Source organism: Cyprinodon tularosa, unplaced genomic scaffold, assembly GCF_016077235.1.
Source record: "Cyprinodon tularosa strain WSP-4 unplaced genomic scaffold, ASM1607723v1 ctg90, whole genome shotgun sequence".
NCBI lineage: Eukaryota > Metazoa > Chordata > Actinopteri > Cyprinodontiformes > Cyprinodontidae > Cyprinodon > Cyprinodon tularosa.
This window is the reverse complement of record NW_024039674.1, coordinates 3,044,950-3,068,026: the sequence shown is the minus strand read 5'-3', so window position 1 is coordinate 3,068,026 and position 23,077 is coordinate 3,044,950. Positions and strand designations below refer to the sequence as shown.

The following is a 23,077-nucleotide window of genomic DNA, read 5'->3' as shown; positions in this document are numbered from 1 at the left end:
TACGGATTTGCTCCTTTTGTTGTTTAACATAGACTGAATCAGATTAAAGAAAAACTACTTAGATTATCACAGACACCACCTTTTATAGCAATAGCACTTTATTTAGTTTAACAGACAGTCATCCTTTTTCCAGGATTTTGATCAGCTGTGCTGGCATTTAAACTGACCGTAAATGTTATTCTATCAACAGAAATATATCTTCCTGTTGATAACATAAGCTAACGCAAACCTGGAGCATGTTTAATGAGATGCTCTGCAAATATTTCAGCAGCATCCCACTGAGTCATATTAGTCACATTCACACACTGCCTGCACATGATCACACAATCTCAGTTTTTTCTCACATGGCTGATTTTCATGCATTAGGCTCTCTGTCATGTCCACAGTTACAGCTTCATAACATCAAGCTACTTTTATCATCTCCGCAGAGGAACTGTTGTTCTATTGGTTCATTTTACTGGTCAGGCTTACTCCAAATGAAATATAGAGGTAAAAAAAAACATCATGTATATAGATCCTCAAATGTAAAGTTGTTGCTTTGATTAAAAAATATTTGCTGTAGATTATAGGGAGTGGGTTAAATATGCTAAGAGTCATTTAAGTCTGTAATTTTGTCAGTAAATATAGTAAATTATCATTTTCCTGTGTCATTTCACCAGCCTTTCCTGTCGGTGGTCAGGTCAGCCTCATGCCAAAATGTAGCTAGTGTCCAAAAAAAGGAAATTGAATAATCCACTTGACTTTGTTTAAAAGTTTGAAGATGTTTCGCTTCCCATCCAGGAAGCTTTTTCAATTCAAAATGTCAGGAATAGCAAAGCTAGAACTCAACGCTATTCCTGACATTTTGAATTGAAAAAGCTTCCTTATAATTTCGGAATAACTATGACCTGGATGACTGAAAATCTTCACCAGCATGTAGCTTAGTGTGGGAATGCTTTTAATGTAGTGTGAAGCATTTTGGAGTCCTTGAACTGAAGTACTCCAGAGCTACAAGATATTTACCTTTTTAAATTCTAACTTTACTCTTTATTTCTGTCTACATTATGATGAAGCCTTGATCTTTATTCCTGTATTATCTTCTCTCCAGAGCCCATCTAGAACGATGTTGAACACATAAACATGCCTCGTCAAAGTGATGTTTAATTTTCTATATTAATGGTTCTATGCACAAATAATGAGTTGCATTATGCAGGAATTTATTACATCTTTTGTTCATATAATAATAGCCTCTGTGTGACTAAAATGGAAGAATGAATACCGACATATTTTTTTCAAACGTTTATTTGACAATAAAAGACAATATTCAGCTATATTCAATCAATAAATGAGCAAAACATTTTGCTGATTGTCTACTGTAAACTTGTTCTTACTGTATCACTTATATTTTACTGACAATACTTCATTTTCCTAAACCAGGTTTTCACTTTAACAGTGAACATCTGAACATCTACAGTCCTGAGTGCTGGAACCTTAAAAACTCCTGGTTCAGACATCAAAACATGGGTTATAAGGTCTCGTATTCAAGCCAATTCTTCTGCTCATCAACAGTTAGGCACTAGTTAGACTGCTTCACACCAGTTTCATGCTGGATCTTCTCTACGGACTCCGAGGAGGAGTTGGGGGACTTGCAAGCGTTCAGATTATCCATCCCAGAGTGCATCAGTGGTAAGTAAATGTCATCCATGTTTGGCAGCACAAACACTTTCTAAGCAGCAAAAGGGAGGCAGGTCTGAAGAAACATGAAATTTGTCTTTTTCTGAATAAAAAATGGATTATATTGATAATTACCTGGAACTCATCCTGAAGTTTCTTCTCTATCCACTCAGTGACATGGCAAAAGCTCAACTCTCGCTCTCCAAGTTTAGGACACACATGCAGATCCAGTTTGGGTGGAACACAGAAGCTGTACCTTCAAAGGAAAAAAACAGTGTGAAAAACTCAAGTTTTTGATCTGTTCAGCAAGATTGAGGTACAACTCTAAACCTGACCAACTGCACTGAATTAAAGGGAATGAAGAATTAAAAATGTAGTTTTAGGCTAGAAAGTAGGAAAAACACAGGATTTATTATTAAGGAAAAATGTTTTTATAAAGGAGAAAATATCTATCCAATTAAAAACTAGGGAAAATGCCCTCAAAGCTGAAGAGCAGTGGATATTTCACTCCCCTACAGATAGAGAGTGGATGATACAAGATATCAGCTTCATGAGAAATTGTTTTGTATTTTTAGGGAAACTAAGTACAAACACTGGGTTATAAAATAAAAATAAAAAATTTTGATGGGCTGGTGAGCTGTCCTGCATGGACCCAATTTTTTTGCCCAAAGACTGCAGTAGATGGACACCAAGATGGATGGTTTCATTGGATCAGAACATTTTCGAATCTATGGGCCCTTCCCAATCGGTGCCCAGAGGTCCACTAAAATAGTTTTGTGAAAGCACGCAAATATATACAAAATGTCATGTATATAAAAAAGGAAAAAAAAAAACTTGCTGTATTAATTTAATGGATATAGACATAAGCTCGGAAAAAGCACCTTCAGTAGCACCACCAGGGGGTGGCCAGAAGTGGCCGCAGCTACCCTGTGTAATGCTCTGGCCACTCCACAGGCAAACCCACTAGACAGTGTTAATTGTAGAATCATCAGTTTAGCATTTCAACCCATTATGCGCAGCCAGCAACGTAACATTAAAATCACACAATAAACCAAGATATGAGTAGGTGTTCACTTAAATCTTTCTGATTTCTACAAGCAGGTTTACCACACTTCTAGATTCAAACACTGAAATTATGGCTTTTATTTCCAGTTGCCACCCCCAGATTTTTAGTGGCCCCTATCTGGCCACCATTAAAAACATTTCTGGAAGCACCACTGAACACCACCAAAGTCTGTACAATTTCTACAGGACAATAAAAACAGGATGATCATAAGGCCATTTCTATATCTCTGTTCCTTCTGAATTCATAATTTTCATAATCTTTGTTTGTTTAAAGAAGTTTATTGTTGCTTCAGCAGTAAATAACTGCATGTACAATAATGCCATTTTACATTCTTCTTTTCTCCAGTAGTTTAACAAGCCAAATGTCCTGTTTCTTTCCTATCTGCACCTCTCAGATCACTTGTGCAAAGTTCTGGTTACACGGTTGGTCAGAACGCTGATGAGGTGGACAGGAGGTGGACAGGGTGGACCTGTCTACTGAGCTTTTTGAGAAAGCAGAGAAGTTCAACAAATTACCAAAGCATGCACTTTAATCATGCATTTAAATGAATTACTGGTGTTAAAATGACATTGCGTTTTTGCTCATTTAATCAATCAACTTATCCCTTGGTCTCTTTCTTTTCCTCTTTCCTATACTCGTCTATTGATGTCTTGACCAAACATGTCTGAGGTTTAATGGCGACAGCTGACAGGTTGTGGACATACAGATAGGAGATAAGAGTTGGCAAGAGTTAAATTAACCACAAAAGTGAAAGGAGAGGCAGTCAAATAAAACAAGCACCCTTTAGATTTTGTTAATTTTATTTTCATTTTTTCATTTTTCCCTTTTACTTTGAAACTATTTTTAGAATATGTTTTACACAGCCAAAAAGTGGCACTGCCTCCAAGCTTTGTTTCCTGGGTAGATATTCACCAACAGCTTTAACCACAGAGTGGGAGTAATTAAGCTACTAATAGAAACTAGATACTGCTTAAATGTTCATAAAACACAAACTGTTACAAAGGAAGTGGAGCTGTTTTAAAGATGGTAACTGAACGATTTAGTTCTGAGCCATCCACGGAACAATGGAACCAGCTAATCTAGATTTATAGACTATGTTAGTTATTGAATTTTAATAATGTTTTACCAGCGGCTGGCTTCATTGACTCGTTATGTGGCATTAAACATAAATTAGCTTTTTTTCTCCCTTCCTTAAGGAACATTTTACAGAGATTACATGTTTTATTTTGAATGCTTTTCTTTCTTTTAAAGCAAACCCTCTCTTTACTAGAAACATTGCAATCATGACCCAGGGCAGTTAAACCTGTCTATAAAAACATGCTGAAAATCATGCAGACTTTAAATAGAATACAGTGACTGATCCTTTGAGGGGGAAGAGGCACTTCCTTCATTCAAGCTGTTCAGGACACCTTCATAATTAATTTTTATGAATAAAAATTTAATGGTTTAGATCCATTCTGCCTTATGCTCCTCCAACCCTCTCTGTCTCTCTGCTCCATCTGCATCTAAGTTCCTACCAGATCCTGTCTGTTGGGGGCGCTGGGATGTTCACAACCAGCGTGCCAGACAGTTCTCGAACCTCCACAGAGAGCAGTAGTGGAGTGTTGGACATCTCCTCAAACTTCTTCTTGATGAACTCGCTCTCCGCAGCTCGCTGGAAGCACTTGGTTTTGGCGATTTTGTCCACAAATCTTAAAATCTTCCTTCCCGTCTTTCCTCCCCCTGTCCTATCAAGAGAAGAGGATTAGAAGAGACAAGAGCTTAAAAGTTATCCAGTTTTTTGGCAGCAGATTTCAGTGTTCAGATGCTGGAATGAAGAGTTTGGGGGAAAGATGTGACTCTGATCAGTGAATGAACTCAAGAACCATCTGGACACTGATGTCAGCATGGTTTATTTTCTACTTCTGAAACACAAATATTAATTAATAGAAGACAAACTTCATATTGCATTTGAATAAGACATTTCGCTATTTATAATATATTAATCAATCCAAAAATGTATGTTTACATTTCAGAACCTCCTAAATTATTGATACCAATTCTCCAAATTGAGTCCCATTACGGCCTAGTGGTTGGGGCATAAAGCTTGGTATCCTGAGGTTGTGAGCTCGAAAAACCACTCCCACAGACTGCCACTCTGGGTCTCTGAGCAAGGCCCTTAACCTAAGATTGCTTCCCAGCACCCCATAATGGTAGCCCATTGTTCCCCAAGGGGATGGGTTAAGTGCAAAGGTAAATTTCTCCAACGTGAGATCAATAAAGTAAAAAAAACTAACAATAAATGTCATGATTTTAAAGCTGATGGCTGGCTTTATTTCTCATTTCCTTCCTACCTGTCTAGCCCTTCCCTGTTCGTACCCTGATCAGATCCACCTGTTCCGGTTTCCCATTTAAGCTCCCCATTGCCCAGCCATCGGCATCAGATTATCATTGAGCCTTTGGTGAAGAGAGTTTTGTAGCGATACTTTTGTGTTCTGATTTGACCATTTCTCTCTAATAGACGTTCCTGCTTCCGACACCCTGGCCGGTGCAGATCTGCAGATCTTCCTAAGTAATAAATAAACATAGATATTACATTGTCTGTCTCGCCTGAATTGTGGGTCCTACGTTCCGAGCTTATAACAATAAACCTTAAGACATAGGCGTGAGCAGGAATGAAAGAGGATTCATCTTTTTGTTAAATAGGAACTGAGAAAATGTGAAGTGCATTTGTGTTCGGCTCCATTTACTCTGAATCCCAGAAATAAAAACATCCAGTTCAGCTGATTCCCTTCTGAAGTCACCCAAATAGCGTGGCACACCTGCAAACATGTACATTCATGTAAACTCGCTGGCTAGACAAGGAGAGCTTCAACCAAAAAATAAGTGAGGAGAACTGTGACTCCACTCTTTTGCTGAGTTACATGGTCTGACCAGGAGATGCTTCTCTTAAGATTTTAATGTCCAAAAATCATTATAGAAGGAATATTATGGTAAAAAGATTGAGTTTAAAAAAGAATTGCAGAGGAGCTGCCAAGGACCAGCCAATGGCCAATCAAGGGAAGTGCAGAAAACATCTGTATTAGCTGTAATATGCAGGCTGTGTTTACCCTTCGCTTGCTATTGTCGAGCCTTTCTCCCCCACTGGACAGTGATTCTCAGAGAGCAGCAGCTCCTCTTCATCAGAAGAACCAGCACTAGAGGATTCTTCATCACTGTCTGCCAACACGCTGAGGATGGGCCTGCAACTATTAAAGGACACAGAGAAATAATCAAGAAAGGAGAGTAGGGTACTAGAAAGGAAACAGGAAAGGAATCTAATGTTATGTAAAGAAAGGTGAGTTCTCATAAATCTGCTCTCGAACTCATTCTCTTCTACTCTGGAATGGCTCACAGAGAGAGGCAGGGGGATGGGGAGGGGTCTACTTGTCTCCCTCCAGAGCAACCCTCCTATGTTGGAGCTTGTCTTAATTGATGAGAGGGTTGCATTCCTGTGCCTTCAGATAGGGGGCAGGTCTTAGTGTCTGAGTGTTATCTCGGTCTATCGGCCGAGAAGGGGTTCAGTGTATCAGGCTTTGTTGGCGTCCCTGGCAGGGGTGTTGAATAGCAGCGCTCTAAGGGATTCCATTATTAGATATTCTTCAATAGTATTTTGAGAACGACAGTGATATCCGGAGGATCTTGACTGTGAGGAATGGACCCAGAGCTCTGAACCCAAATATTTTTTCTTTATTAGCCTTCTGTGCAAGCCGTGTATTGTCCTTAATGAACACCATGGTCAAGCATATGAATATCCATCAGTGCTCTTGGTACCAGGACACCCTAGGCTGGAAGTTGATAATTAATTTTTCAGTGCTATCTTTGGACCATAGACCACATGTCTTGGACATTCCAGGGAAGAGAGGGGCAGAGCTGTCCATCAATCACCACCTGAAGGTGAGTTGGATATGCTGGAAGAGGATGAAGCGAGATATACTGATTAATGAGTGATTAATGAGGGTCTGCTGGTAACATCTGGCCAAGCCCTCAGTCAGGGATGGATTTAACTCCCACCTCCAGCAGAGCGTCATTCAGATTCCAGGGGAGACTGGAGACTTGGAGCCTGAGTGGACCATGTTCTCTGCCTGTATTGTCAACACGGTCTCCCGTAGCTGTGGCCGCAAGGCCTGCTGAGACCTGCATGGTGGTATCCCCTGAACACAGTGGGACACAATGGCAGTAAGGAATGCTGTCAAGCTGAAGAATGGTTGCTTAGTGGGAATCCTGAAACTGCAAGCAGATACTCAAGGCCAAGTGTGCTGCTGCCTAAGCAATTGCAGAGGCCAAAAATTGTGTCTAGGAGAAAAATTATCAGTTGGCCTTAAAGAGCTTGTTTTATGTATGATTGATATATGAAGCTTAAAAAAGTGAAACCAAAATCAAAGTTCAAATTGTAAGAAGATCCTTTGGCTCTTGATGACACTTATGAGCTATACAGGTTTTCACAGGTCGGACTGGCATATATAAGCCAGATCCTGTCTTGGCCGTGCGACCTGCAGGACCACAACCCTCACTATATCACAGATTGTAGAACTATGTAATATTACGCAAGTGGCAGCTATATGTACGCCATCGAGGATGCTGAGCAGCTCAGAAAAAATACAATCTGTCGATCTGTCCATCAAGTGTCCAGTGCCCTTAGATATATTCACACACCGACTTTAATCTTTTCATGACGATGCTGTTTGAAGGTTACATTATGTCTTAAAATGGAAGTGAATTTACAAAATGTGAATAAATGCGCCTTTTATGTATTCATCTCTAACATTTGGGTTTTGCTTCCCCTGTGGGCATATGTATTGACTCATAAATTCTCCAATGTTTCTTGGTAAATATATAAAATTTGCATAAATCCTCCTCTGGAGATGGTTATGAAAAAACTGAATTGATACCAAACCCTTGTAAGAGTTTTTATTTTTTTCCAACATGGTTAAAATAATCATGTTTTCCATCTATCAAAACCTAGGTCAGAAAGCTTAAGGTCTCATTAACCATAGAAATGTTAATAATATGTAGATTTTTATGTGGGAGTGTTTGTGTGCTCCTGTTTTGGCATTAGAATGAGGACCATTTTACAGATTTTACCATCAACTTGAGGACAATTTGTACCAAAGTGAGGACAGTTTGCTAGTCCCGTCTTTCATTTTGTACATGGGAAGGTTTAGGAATAAGGTGTAAATTGAGTTTAGGTTAAGGTTACACTCACCGGCCACTTTATTAGGTACCTCATGCTAGTAACGGGTTGGACCCCCTTTTGCCTTCAGAACTGCCTCAATTCTTCGTGGCATAGATTCAACAAGGTGCTGGAAGCATTCCTCAGGGAGTTTGGTCCATATTGACATGATAGCATCACACAGTTGCCACTGATTTGTCGGCTGCACATCCATGATGCGAATTTCCCGTTCCACCACATCCCAGAGATGCTCTATTGCAGTGGTTCCCAAAGATTATCTTCTGTGCCCCCCTTTGGATTACAATGAAATTTCCACCCCCCCCCCCCCCCCCCCCCCCCCCCCCCCCCCCGACCCCAAAAAAAAGAGAAAAGAATCAACTGAAAACACATCGTTCAACCAGATATAATAAACCTATACACATATTTTGTTTTCAAACTCCACTGAAGTTTATTTCACACTTCAGGTTGCAACAAAACAAACTACACCATCTTTACAGTGGAACACTTTTGTGTAACTGTATTTTTTTCATAGTTCTATACTGTAGATTAGAAGAGGATTCTTTGTTGTCTGTGTTATTTTAAACATATTTCTTTTTTTTATTTGTAACAATATTTAACTTTGCTATAATCAATACATTAAAAAAGCCTCTGTGCAAAATGGAGTGAAAACATTGAACAGCTCCCTGAAAGTTTTTTCTTTGTACTTTAATCCTCCCATCTTTTCAATGGTTGTAGTGAGCCTGCTTTTTGCTGTAGATCTTCTCAAATCTGGGTTGCAGTGTAACAACTGTCCATTATGCTCAGTCAAGCAAGCGCTGTTCTTTTTTTTTTTTTTTTTTTTTTTCTTCATTCATCCATGCCGCTTCCCGCGCCCCCCTAGGGGGCGCGCCCCACACATTGGGAACCACTGCTCTATTGGATTGAGATCTGGTGACTGTGGAGGCCATTTGAGTACAGTGAACTCATTGTCATGTTCAAGAAACCAGTCTGAGATGATTCCAGCTTTATGACATGGCGCATTATCCTGCTGAAAGTAGCCATCAGAAGTTGGGTACATTGTGGTCATAAAGGGATGGACATGGTCAGCAGCAATACTCAGGTAGGCTGTGGCGTTGCAACGATGCTCAATTGGTACCAAGGGGCCCAAAGAGTGCCAAGAAAATATTTCCCACACCATGACACCACCACCACCAGCCTGAACCGTTGATACAAGGCAGGATGGATCCATGCTTTCATGTTGTAGACGCCAAATTCTGAACCTACTCATCAGACCAGGCAACGTTTTTCCAATCTTCTATTGTCCAATTTCGATGAGCTTGTGCAAATTGTAGCCTCAGTTTCTTGTTCTTAGCTGAAAGGAGTGGCACCCGGTGTGGTCTTCTGCTGCTGTAGCCCATCTGCCTCAAAGTTCGACGTACTGTGCTTTCAGAGATGCTCTTCTGCCCACCTTGGTTGTAATGGGTGGTTATTTGAGTCACTGTTGCCCTTCTATCAGCTCAAACCAGTCTGGCCATTCTCCTCTGACCTCTGGCATCAACAAGGCATTTCCGCCCACAGAACTGCCGCTCACTGGATGTTTTTTCTTTTTCGGACCATTCTCTGTAAACCCTAGAGATGGTTGTGCGTGAAAATCCCAGTAGATCAGCAGTTTCTGAAATACTCAGACCAGCCCTTCTGGCACCAACAATCATGCCACGTTCAAAGTCACTCAAATCCCCTTTCTTCCCCATACTGATGCTCAGTTTGAACTGCAGGAGATTGTCTTGACCATGTCTACATGCCTAAATGCACTGAGTTGCCGCCATGTGATTGGCTGCTTAGAAATTAAGTGTTAACGAGCAGTTGGACAGGTGTACCTCATAAAGTGGCCGGTGAGTGTATATCTCCTATTAATTCCCGTTTACAAAAAAACAAAAAACAAAACTCTTTCTCTGCTGTAACCACTCCTCAAGTTTGGGGGTCACTGCCCCGAGTGCCCCAACATGTCTAAAAGAGGCTGTTTAGCCTATTAGTGAGTGTTTGGGATTATCATAACATGTTGTCGTAACTTTTAGACTCTTTTTCCAAATTGTAGGTTTTTGCTTTGGGTAGAGATGTGTTTTGACTCTGATACAACAATCAGCATTTCCATCATTGTAAGTAAGGAAGACAAACTCTGGCTAGTCAGAACAGGGTTGATTACCATCTTTTTTTCCATCGCAGTATGCAAATGGTTACATTTAGGGTCATAATCAGGGTTAGGTCATTGGAAGTGTGCAAAAGGACTGAAGACAAATGAAAGTGATTTGGGACTGGTGTTTCGTACCTTAGGGGACGGCGCTTGGTATCTTGCATGGATGTTTTTCAGGAATATGATACATTCTGGGGATTAAAAGGTATTTGTGGGGACCAGTGGTATATGCAGGTAATGGGGTTAGGGTTATGGTCTAGAGTCGATGCAAATCCCCATAGGAAAAGCAAAACACAACATTTTGGAGTCAAAACATAGTCCTTACTACATATACCTACAAAAATGCATGTGTGCATGTTTGGAGGGGTTACGGACCTTCGACCACCAGTTTCAGGGAAGCAGTGTGATGTGTCCTGGTTGACCTCTTTACCCAGCTTGGACAGGTTAAACTTGGTCTGCAGGGTCATCTGCAGGTTTCCAGTGTAGACCAGCTGCAGTTCCACCCACAGGCCTGCAGGAGGAGAACAACACAGGTCAACGGGAAGCTGCCAAAACCGAGCAAAGTTCTGATGTGGTCCCTAATCTGAACAAGCAATATTGGCAGAGGTGGTGGGCTGATGAAACAGCTTTAAACACAGATAATCAGACCACATGAGTCCTCGTTAGAAGCTGATGAAGAAAAAAAAGGGACAGGCTGGTAAGTAGGATGATCTCTGAAGGGAAGGTTGTGTAACAGTGAAGTTGTTGGAGAAGAAGAGTAATTTCTCCCATCTCACAGAAAAGCAAATCTGCTGCCAAGGGTTTAGTGGCTTTGGCCTGTTTGGTGACATGATGATGGGATTATAACATCAACCACATGACATCTTCTCAGTTAGAGTCTGCTGCTGCAGGTTTCATCTCCAGTCTGCTCACCTCTGTGGTTAACCTCTGGTCTGGAAGTGGCCATGATCAGCGGCATTGAGGAGCCCATATCCAGCTCAGTTAGAGTCAGCTCGTTCATGAAGTAAGGCAGCTGCAGAAAATGTGGAATGTCAGAGTTAAAAATGGAGGATATTTATAGCTCACCTCCCTGTGACTCAGCAGCTTGCACCTAAAGAGCGCTCACTCTGATTTTGCTGAGCTTCTTCTGAATCTTGTGGGAGACAGCATCGGCCCAGTGCTTCTCTCGAAGAAAGTCCCAGAAGATTCGACCAATCAAAGCGTTGGCCCAGGCGGTTTGGCTAATTTCAGGGGACTTTATCTGATCACAGGTGCACTGAGAAATTAAGCAGAGTCTGGTTTAGAGTGATGACCATGAAAAACTAAATTTCATTACATGTGCTTAAAACATACGTTTGCTCTAATGGTGGGGCTTGCCTCTGCGCTGCCGGCCCCGGGACTGGAGAGGGGGGTAATTTCCTCTGCAGCCAAGAGTTGAGCCATGTAACTATGGTAGTTAAGAGCTGCAAGTCCTCTGGTGGTTCTGGAAGGACCTGCAGGGAAACAAGAGGCTGGAGGTGTGGATGGGGCATCCTCATCACTGCTGCCCATTCCGCTGGAGCCATTGCATCCTGGGACATTAGTGTTCTGGGCTGGACCATCTGCAGGACAAAGAAAACCACCAATATGTAGGTAGTATTAGTAGAGAATTCACCACAAGGAACATTTTAGACGACTTGTCTTTGTTTTCCTAACATTCAAAGAGAAAATCCATTCTGTCCTGATGTTGGTGAATACAGAAAAAGAGTGTAATCCAATAAATTATTATTTTATTAGAGTAAAATCACCTCATATTATTCTAAAAAAATAAATTTTTTCTTCTTCAGGTTTGCATCTCTAATTTGTTCATTTTCTCTAGTGTTTCCCTTCTCCAGTCACCAGAGCACCCATCTTGCAGCAGTTAGATAATTGGTCTCAAATTCTAGTCCTGCAACGTTTAGAAGCGTCTCTGTTTCAATTAATGTTGCACCGATACCAGTATCGGGCAAGGCCCCTATCCAGCACTGAAATACTGGTATCGGCGTGTACCAACAAATAGGGCACCGATACCATTTAGAGAGCCAAAAGTTTATTCAACTATCGTCACCCATTCCAGGTAGGCAATAAAACGTTTTACTGGATTCCCTTTGTGTTAGTCTTTTTCCTGCTTCACAAAGGTAGGCAGCAGCTGAACAAAGCCATGATGGCAATTATTTTATATCCAAGTAGAATGCAGCTCTTCATATATACACACACACATCAATTTCAAACAGATGGTATAGGTATGGTATCAGTATCTGTCAATACTGCACAGCCAGGTATCGGTATCGGGGCCAAAAAATGGCATCGGCACAACACTATTATCAATACAGCTGACTCCAACATGAGTAAATTAGCAATACTCAGTAGAGCTTGGCTGTGTCCAAACGTCCACCCTAACCCCTGACCCAGTTAACTGACCGTTCAGACAGATGACCACTCCCATTCCCCACATGGTGCCTGCGCCATCTTTGTTCTTTCTTGCCAACAAAATAAATCCCATGATGCTTTGCAAAGGAAGCTCTTGCAAAGCATTTGTTCATTTATTGCCCACTGATATGCGCTACTTTTCAAGGTGCATTGTGGGAAATTTTGAGTCCACTACTTTTTCATCCACTAGACATTTAGACATGCATATAAAATTGAGTAACCCTTATATAGGGCTCTAAAGTGGGGTTAGGACAGACGTACAGTATGGGCACAGCCCTTGACAGCTACAGGACCCCGACCCCATGCAGATGCTACCCAGCTCCAATGCCGGAAATCTAAAAAGCTGAAATTTCTCATCAGCATGGTTCAAGGATATGCAGACGCTCTACAGCAGACTCTATACAGGGCAACAGCGTGGCAGTCAAAGAGCTTCTCCTACCTTGTCGGGTGTTAAATCTGCCTAGGCTTTGCCTCTCCACCTCGGTGTCTGTGGATGCAAGCATGAAATGACGAAACCACTCTTCTTTTTCTCGACCAGTGCGTCCAAAAAGGTACAGGGTGACAGGAGCGTTGCTACTTTGTTTGTAGGATGCTTGTCTAATGGTTGCTGCCTGTTCAGCTTTTGGTTCAGATGGGAGGTTCTCCTCCAACCCTGCTTCTTCATCATCGTGAGATGCCCCCCCTCTGACAAGCTGGATACAGATGGGGTACTTGGGATTCCAAACTCTCTTCCGAGCTAAGACAGTTGGCAGGAGGAAGACCTTTAGGAAGTAAGACCGAAATTTTGAATTATTAGTACCAGAGTCGATCTATTGAACGTTTGTTTATTTATCTATTTGTTTTTTTATTTGTATTCTTCTTATGCAAATGTATAAATATATAAAGTTACTTCTATTACACAGATTATCCTTTTTTTTCATTGATTGGTGAGACAGAAGTGAATTTAGAGACGTCATCTACTGAGTCTACATTGGCCTGATTCACAGTTTTAACAATCAGTTGGATTTTCTGCTCATGCAGCAAATAAATGACATTTCCAATAAAGAGTGCAATTTCTCCCAGAACACAGAGCTGCCTGAAAGAGGGGAAAATTATATGATGTGTAAAATGTCCTCAGATATGTTCCAAGCACTGCTCTGGAGGGACTCATCATACTTTGCTCCCTGCAAGATCAAAGCAGCATGACTTTATAAAGGTGCTTTCATGGAGTCTCTCATCGTGCATGGCCCGGCGGCTAATGTTGGTGCGTGGGTAGTCCAGACGGAGAAAGGGGCCCTCCAGGGTGGCAAAGACGGAGTGAGTCAGAGCTGGATGGAAGGTTTCTGGGTCATAATCATGGATCTCATTCATCCAGCCCTGAAAAAAATAAAAGGAATTTTTAAAAATAATTCTTCAGTGAAGCACTGCAAAGCATTCAATAGTATTTGCAGTCTGTCTACTGAGATAAAAATAGACACTCACAGCCAATTATGTCAGAAAGAGTGTTTGAACAACCATAAATGTCTTACTATTAATTCAAACGAATCTATTTAGCTGAAATGTTACAAAATTTGTGCTGGATGCTTGTAAATAATATTGACGTGTTTCAAAAGTGATGTGATTTTGTCATCAAACTTTATGCCTCAACTTTAAAAATGATAAAAGCTGATGGAAATGTTGCTGTTACAGTATTTTACTGGCGTTAATGGCACAAGTAGCCTCAGATTACTGTTCAAGTTTAAGAGAACAAATTTTCTTTAAAGTCCTTAAAACTAGGATAGTGTAAAGCGGTAATGGAGAGCCCATTTTATTAAGACACCATGATGCTGAAGCCAGTGTGTGGAATATTACACAAAAAGCTTTCGATCTGTGAAGGATTTTAGAACATTCCTTCCACTTCTCAACAGCCTTGAATGATCCTGCAGAGGAATTAGCTTCATCCAGGACAGCTGACCTCATTTGGCGCCTTTTTTATCCTCCAACATGAAGCTGCTAAGAGCCTCCTGCTTCCTGCTGCTGTGTTCCTTAGTAACAGCCTCTGTGACTGACAGAAGAAGGGCTGTAATTACTGTACCAATGTGGACCTGGCATTGTTAATTGGACTCGAGGCGCCTCGCGTTCTCATAATGGTTTAAATTGGACAGCAAACAGATGGAGTCAGTGAAGCGACTCGACTGTCCTCTTAGAGAAAAAATCAGGAGCTAACCAGTAAAGCGTCATCCTCACGTTTACCTAGAGAAAACATTAAAAGGACTTCAAAGGTCTGACACAGTCTTTTTGGTCTGGTTGTTTTTGTCTTATTTTTCTTTTTTCTCAATGCAAACTTTATTCACTCTAAATTAATCTTAGAACTTCAATGTTTTTCTGATAATAGATCTAAGCTGTGGTACCAAAACTACTTTGGTGACGCTTATCAGAACCAAACATGGAACTGATGAGGAGTTTAAGCATCCTATTGCCCCATTTACACTAACCCCCTGAAACCGATTTCTGCCGAGCTTGAAACGAGCTTGGGTCAGTTAACTGTGCCAAGCGTGGTTCCTTACAACCATTTACACATCACACTAGCACGGTTCATTGCCTCCTATGGGCGGTCCACAATACTACAGCACTTAAGGCTGAAATTACACAATCAAAAATGGCGGCGTCCAAAACATTCAGGAACTTATGTGCATGGATAGCATCCTCCACCCAAATTTCAATGGGAGCCTCAGTCTCTGCATCACCCCAGATCATATCAAGCTCTTTTAATGCCATTTATTGTTGCTATCTCGGTTATCGTGCTCGGACTGTTCTCGGCCCGGTTTCAAAAGGGTAGTGCAAATGGGGCTTATTTTTGTCATGACTCAGAACAGAGGACCCAGTATTCGAGGCAAGACAGACAGTGGGAAAATTCAGAAGCCTTTATTCAAAAGCGTTTACAAAAGGCATCTATCAGGAAACCCTGGTATAACAGCCTGTGTCCTGAGAACGAGGTAGGATCCAGCCAGTGGGCTGCCAGCAAGATGCGGTGTGCGCTGCCCAGTGTCCCAGAAGCTGCAGCCCCGGAGAATGGAGAACAAACAAGAGTCCACAGACAGTTCAGGCCAGCCGTTTAGATGGGTACAGGCTGATTCAGAAGTCCAGGAGTCCAAAGACAGTTCAGGCAAACCAGACCGGAACAGACAGCGCCCAGTAGTTGAGAGGCAGAACAGGTCTGGATCAGGTAATGAAACACTAAGGTAATGCTAAAAATACTCTTGCCACTGAGATCAGACGGGAAGAGGCAGGCTCAGTGGTTGAGAGGGAAAACAGGTCAGGATCAGGAAATCAGAAACACTAAGGTACGCTAAAAACCCTCTCACCACCGGCACAAGAGAACAAGATAATCTGGCCCAGATAAGTGGATGCAGGCACCTTAAATAGAGGCAGGAGCAGGTGGATGAAGTGAGTAGTGATTAGAAACCAGGCAGATTCAGACGGTTGAATGGAATGAGTAACTAAGCCAGTCATAAGTGCAAAAATCATGACAATTTTTTGCATTAAACAGTGATGAAGAGGTCTAGAAATGAGGCATTCATCTGGTTCAAGTATGTTAGAGACAGGATTCAACTGAAAACTGCAGGACAGTTGATCTCTTGTACAGTTTGGATCTGTGTTGAGAGCAGTATTTAGTCTAAACAACCCACTTTGGAGGTAGTTCTACTTTAGAGTAAGGCTGAAGATGAGTATCTTTTCCTCTAGGTTTGTTGGATCAAATACCTGAAAATGTAATATCTGATGACGCATTATCCCACAGCTTTCCGAAAAATGAATGAAATGAAACTAGAGCCCTGCAGTGTCAGTGATATTGTACATCTTTATGAATCAGTCACCTACCTTGAAGGGGCCAGGCTCAGTGCTGCCAAAGCCCTCGGTGAAATCAACATCCCCGAACGGCTTCAATTCTGGTCTTTGAGAAGAAGCTGAGCGTTCAGCACCAGAAGAACCCATCCGAATGAGAAACAACCCAAGCATGAAGCCCAGAGCCAATCCCAGAGCAAGGCCAGAGACGTATGGACTAAGTGGAAGGATGAAGTAGCCATAGGACAGTAGTGCCACACAGAATAAACTCATACGTGGCAGAGGGCATGGAGACCCAGCGATAGTAGAGGTCTTGGATCTTTTTGCTACTGGGGCTTGATGACCAGATGACATCTTTGCCTGTTTGAGGGTTTCAAAGGCAAACACCTGCATCATATCACCATCTGTGCATATTTCTAACTCCTCTTCCTTGTTATGCTGTTTCTGATGATGCACTGGGCACAGACTGTGTTGGAATCCTGTCAGGTGTCGAACTGAAGGCCATTCAAACACAGGCAGGAACTCACTATCTGTTTTTCTTGCAGTCCTCACAGGTGATTCTGAACAGACCGTGTCTATGCTGCTATCCCTCCCCAGACTCCTACAGCTGCTTTGGTGAGCCAACCTGGACTTGCACTGGTGTTTGGGGCTGCCTCCACTTTCCTCTCCCATGATCTTGCTGAACATGCTGCTCAAAGGTTCATGCACAGCCTCAGAAAGCTTCCTCTTGGTGTCCTCTAGCTCCATTTTGAAGAAGCCCCCCTTCAAAGCTTCACCACTAGGAGAGAGAGAGCTAGGAGACGGCGGGGCAGTGCGGGAATCGCCACCACTCCGGGTTTTAGTTTGGGTCAGCTGCTTTAACAAGTGGAGATTGAGTCGTGAGTCTGATTTGGATTGTGATACCTCTGGGTCTGAGCGGGACAGCTCTGTGGAGATGGACTTTACCAGGCTGAGGAAAGGCTTGGGTCTAAGAGTGGAACCCTCTTTGGGCTCAAGTTCAGTTGAGAGGGACTTGACAAGGCTAGCCAGGGGCCGCTGGCTGGTTGACGTTGGCCCAGGAGAGAGGAAGCTGGGGGCGGCTGCAGAACAATTCCCCAGTGAACCAGGGGATGAGGGAGAGAGAGGAACATGAAAGCTCTGGGATTTCGAGCCTCTCTCCTCTTCAGCAGAGAGCAGCCTGTCCTTAGGAAGAGATTTAGAAATGTGGTTATCAGCGTGATCCAGGGAGAAAAAGAGTTCATTGTCATCTAGGCTGTCCCACTCTCCTTCAGTACCAGTCAGATGGATCACAATCCCCCTAGATGGATTTCTTCTTGCACCAACAGAGTTGGAGCCCATTGAGGAGAGGCCCTGTGGGACATGGAAAGATCTACGTCCCCCTTTAGTCTCATCCTCGCCTCCTCCTTCCCCATTTTTTCCACTGTCTGCCATTTCTTTAGATTACATCTCCAGCCAAGGCACCTGTGAGTCAGAAGAAAAAGACAAACATCTTCAGACCTTATTATCGAGCCTCCAGGAAATAGCGGATGAAAGGGGAGCTGCAAACAGGACACAAAGGATTTCTTTTCATCACTTCTGTCTAATTTCGACAAAAAGTCCCCATTTATAAAAACTATGTTTTAATTTGTCAAAATAGTGTTGTCTGGCTTTAAAGAACCTTTTCAGAATCGGAGAACTAGTGAATCTGAATTCCTGCCAAGAAACCATGACTCCCGTGGCAGCCGCTCCACATACTGAACAAGAGCACCAAGAAATAGACAGAGTTTCTCTCTAAAAGACTAAACTAGGGCAACACAGGCTTGGGTCCTATTGACGTCCATTCAGATGGATGCAAGCAACAATCATGAAAAACATTGAGGACATATAAGAAAATATTATTCTTATTGTAAATAGTGACATCCTGGAGGAAGTCCTCCACCAAAGGAAATTCCTTCCTTCATATTTGAAGACACCGAATAGTAGATCTTTTCCAGCCAAATAATGATACTTATTATCTTTCCCTAAGTCTGGATAATGTTTCCTACCTTCACCCTAATGATTGAATCTACTAATTGAAGCATCTGCCTGTTTATCCTGATTTGCCTGACGGTTGATAAAGAAGGTAAAATATCATGCATGTTTTTTTTTAAAAGTATGTACAGTAATCAGACATTTATATATGTATGATGAACCCTTTACCCTGACACCTTTAATTAAAACCAAGTACTACTGCATTCCAAATTCCCTTAATACGTTTTTTTAATGTTCTCTAAAGAGGCTCATTCCACTGTTGGTCTTTCAAGGCATAAGTAAAATTTTCCTCTGATTGACTTTCATTGAAGTTCAGCAGCAAACAAGATTAGGACATGTGCTTTGATGCAAAGACATTGGCAATCTACAAACCTCCATTTTTTGTTAGATTCAAGAATATTTTATATTTCAAGGAAACATATCCCTTCTTTATTAATGTTTACTGGATTTAAATTGTATCAAAAAAGGTTTAGGAAAGCTAAAACTTCCAAGAAATCAGTATAAATAGTCTAAAGAGCTTAACTCTGCTGCAGCTTTTTGGGCAAAACATATGTAGTTTTACAATATTGGAAACAGCACCAACACCAAAGGAGTCAAGTGGTCTGCTCCGAAATAAGTTAAACCACACTTTTCACCGATCACATTTACGTAACAGTATTAAAAGGCTGGACCAACTCTGCAGCAGCTGGTAGAGACAAAATTAATCTGCTCTCACCCAAAATGGATGGAGGGTAGATAAACCTGTGGGTCTGGGTCAGTCTGACTCCCAGATTTTCACAGGGTGGTAACAGGAGCCACAGACTGCAAGGTGCCAAACATCAGACTTACTAGGCTATGGTTTTATTTCTTAAGCTGATTGTAGAGCTGTGAACCAGTATCAGTGTCTTCTTATACTGTATGAGTTCAGAAATGCAAGACATGGACTGATGCTGCATGTTTGTTGCACTAAGCTAAATGGTTCTTTATCTAGAACTGCAGCAATGAGTTTTACTTTGCAATATCAGAAAACTAAAAAACATTTTTCTGAGCATGATCAGTTTAAAGGGTTATGTTGCATATTTCATTTGGGTGGAACAGCATTCAAGCATTGTATCAATGTATGCTGTGATGTTGATAAAGTTAGTTTTAAAATGTGAGTTATAACATCCTTCGAGCAAATATATTGTTTTAAAGCTTTCATCTTGGTTTGAGAAGCCAGAATATGGAGAGGATTTGTTTCCAAGAGAACAGCTTGGAACAGGTGAACTAAACGGTGACCTATCTGCTGCCTCCTACTAAGTGTTACTATATGCTCTGCTGATCCGCTCCACTTTATGCTCAAACATCAGTAAAAGTAAAGGTGTGCTGCACCATATCTGCTGTGAAAGAAGAAGATGCAGTTATTGTCTGACATTCTCCACAGAGATTGTTACCAGTTTTATGTATAAACATGGCATGTAAAGCCATATGCTAACAGAAACATGTATAAATAGAAAAGCATTGAGAGAGCCAAGACCTCCGTTGTTCTCCGTTGTCATATATTATTATAATCTGGACATGAAATCTTTCTTGGCATGTGGTGAACTTCTGGTAAAAATTGTTATTAAAATCAGCATGTACTGTAATTCTTCTCACAGAACAACAAAACTAACCAACCAATTTGCATCTACATGGCTGATCTGACAGAGGCACAGAGTCTGCAGCCTCTGGTGTGTGTTCTGCTCTCACCTTCATTATTAGCTCTGCAGATCAAGACTTAGAACAAGGCATGGTTCCATTTTCTTGTCTTTTTGTAATTTGTCTTCAGTATAATATATCCAGACTTTTTGAGTCTGATGTTGAAGCTGTCAATAGTCACTGCTGCCACCCTTCATGACAAACTGCTTCTTCTGCCATATATCCCTGTAGTATCTCTGTGTTAAAGAATGCTTTTTAAAAATCCTGTATCCGGATTATGATCTGGGTCATCACCAAAGGTTTTGTGGATTCTTTGCAAGAAATCCTGCTAACAGACAGTAAACAGAAAAACAAACACAACTGAAAACATGACCTCTGTGGTGGAGAAACAATAAGAGATTGGAGGAGATTTAGTATTTTAATTTTTCGAAAAGAAAACTATCAGTCAAGAAACCAAAGTTTCAGATGTAATAAAGTGGAATTCCCTGAGCAGTTTGGAATAATCCAGCAGGTTTTACTGGCCCACCTGTCAGAACCAGCCTAAGGTACCTCAGACCAGGTCCTATAGTATAAATCTTCATCTTCATAAATCTAAATCATAGTATAAGCAAACTGTTTGCCTACAGCCTTAGCCATCAGAGTCCACACAGTCATAAAATCTTAAATTTAAAGTATAGTGGAGGTTTTTCTTTTTCCGGGTGGATCATCAAAATAATTGGTCGTCCTAATTGTCAATCATTCTGATGATATGTTTATGTAAGGCTGTCCTACGAGCTCATCCCCATTTTCACTTATCAGTGGTGAGTCTGATATAGAAAATTTTCTTTTCGAAAGTAAGCTTGTATGAGCGATGCAAGCAGCAACTTGGGCAATGGGCTTGTGCATGCTCTTGCACTTGTTAATAGGTCTTCCCTCTCAGGATGTCACTGTTTTGGTTCTGTTTAAGTTTTCTTTTTGAGTTTTCAGTTTCACTTTGATTCATGTTTTTCTTTGCTTATTAGCTTTATTGGTTTATTCCTATTTGGTTGTGTTTTCTGGATGCATTTGAGTTCTTTCTTGTTTGCCTTCTCTTGTATCAGTCTCCCATATATGCACCTCCTGCTCAGTCACTGGTGCTGGTTTGTTGTTATTTCTTTGCCCCCTTGTTGTGAGTATTCCTGGTTCTTAGTTTTTGTGGATTTTGTGAATTTATGTTTTTGGATTTTTGCTTTTGTTACCCTTTTTGTTATTAAATCTTTAAGAAACCACTTCAGTTTCAGTGTCTGCATTTGGGTCCTGTCAAACCTCTGGGCCACCATGACACAGGACAGGGTTGTGGAGAGGGCAGGTCTTTTCAAATATTCATCAAAATCCACCACTATACCTTTAAACCAAACCAGATTTCTGCTCAGTTTTACTGAAAACATTTCAACACCTATCAAAGAGACTCAATCACCTATTCTCGCACTAGAGCTACCTATTCATCCTGATCACATTGTTCCACACTCCTGTCCAAACATTAAAATTCTCTTGCCCCGACTTTCCATTTGATCCCCATTCACAATCTCCCTCTAAGTTCTCTCATCAAACACTACTCCACTATTATTCTGCTCTCCTGCTGTTCGCTCCCTTCAAAACAACCACGCCTCACAAATCAGCATCAGCTGTTCATCAGTATCACTCCCTAGCAGAACAAATGAAAATAAAAGATTTAAGTGCACCATCTCTCCTCTTGCTGTGCCATTAGCTCCCATGAAGCAAATACAGTTGATAGCATTTTGGTTTATGACTGCTTATATAAACAATCATCATTCCTTTGATGAAGAACACACATCTTCTCTGCTTCACAGGCTCATTAAGGAAACTACATGTCTCCTAGATTTGTGGACCGTCCTCTGATCACACAAACATTAACGATCTCAGATTATCATTAATCAGGATTTTACTGTAAAATCGGAGAAATAATCCAGGAGGATTATGAGCTAAAGTGGTATTTGGTGGCTGTGTTACCATGGGATCTGTGCTGATTGTAGTTATTAGTGACTTCTCAATCCTTCACTGTCCCTTTGCCAACATTCATTTTATCCTGGAACCACAAGTCAGGGGCTTTACCCTGATGCTTGACTCAGTTATCACATTTTTGTACATATTGGTTAAGAGAAATTCACTTTTATCAATCTGGTGGGAGTGAAGTCCCGAGGGTGTTTTCAGAGATTCTGCACCAGCTAACAAAATTAAAAGGTTGCTTTTAAAACCCTTTATTTGATTGTTACAGAACAGTTTAAACACCCTGGTATATTTCTAAACCATTATAAAAAAATCCTGACTGAAATTAATTTTAAAAAAATTGTTATCCTTATGTCATATTTGTAGCGAAAACAACAAATGTATAAATATATATTGGTTTATAATGATTAAGTTTGTCAGTAATTTGATTGAAAATGCATTCAATCAATTAATCAAATAGCTCACAACTTTATAAGATATGTAAAACTGTTAAAGTAATACAGCAGATTCACTTAGTCTTAGCTCCACCTGACTGAAAATCAGCAAATATCAATAATAATGGACATTAATAGCTGAGCTGTTTGCAATAAATTAACTGTTTTCATTGAGAAATATCCTTTAAATGAATATATGACAATAATCATTTATTTGCTTCATAAAGTAATCAATGACAGTTTTTAATTATTTAGTGGGTAATTGAGTCACTTTAGTCCCTTTAATGTGTGAGGAGAGGAGTAGGAGTGAAAAGTGATGCTTGTTATGAGAAGTCCTCCTATTCTGCACATTCTGTATAATCATCCATGCAAACGCGCTGTCTGATGAGGCTTCATCAAAAAGGAGGAATCATGTTTACTCACCGGAGGATGTTTTCTACACCAGCGGCTCAGATATGGCTCCTGTTTAAATGGAAAAGATTCGGACCGAACAGGGCAGATTACTCCATCCCTCTCTGTTTCTCTCTCTCGCCTCGCGCAGATGCACGCGCACTGCCCCTAACTGTATAACTGCCAGATGTGTCACGCGCTGCAATTCCCCGCGCTGATTATGGAAAGCGTGGCCGCGCTGCACGATAATCCAGATTAAATCAACCAACAGTGTCCCAGTCAGACGCATATTG

The 23,077-nt window shown here is 41.2% G+C and overlaps 1 protein-coding gene across 3 annotated transcripts; it reads right to left on the bottom strand.

Annotated features, from left to right (window-relative positions):
- Positions 1-1,271: 1,271 nt before the first annotated feature.
- tex2l (testis expressed 2, like) lies at positions 1,272-23,004 on the bottom strand. 3 transcript variants are annotated; one of them, XM_038274182.1, is made up of 12 exons: positions 22,818-22,992; positions 16,345-17,769; positions 13,663-13,863; positions 12,947-13,268; positions 11,413-11,660; positions 11,186-11,335; positions 10,993-11,092; positions 10,456-10,591; positions 5,809-5,946; positions 4,237-4,446; positions 1,789-1,909; positions 1,272-1,705 (listed from the first exon to the last, which is right to left on the bottom strand). In XM_038274182.1, exons 2-12 carry the CDS (start codon positions 17,737-17,739, stop codon positions 1,556-1,558), a joined length of 3,171 nt encoding a protein of 1,056 aa, XP_038130110.1. In that variant the 5' UTR covers positions 17,740-17,769; positions 22,818-22,992; the 3' UTR covers positions 1,272-1,555. The 3 variants fall into 3 exon arrangements, 1 of the variants encoding a protein (XP_038130110.1); XR_005279720.1 differs by lacking the exon at positions 1,272-1,705 and having other exon boundaries at positions 4,237-4,441; positions 22,818-23,001; XR_005279721.1 differs by lacking the exons at positions 1,272-1,705; positions 1,789-1,909; positions 4,237-4,446; positions 5,809-5,946 and adding exons at positions 5,957-6,648; positions 6,752-6,891 and having other exon boundaries at positions 22,818-23,004.
- Positions 23,005-23,077: the final 73 nt, after the last annotated feature.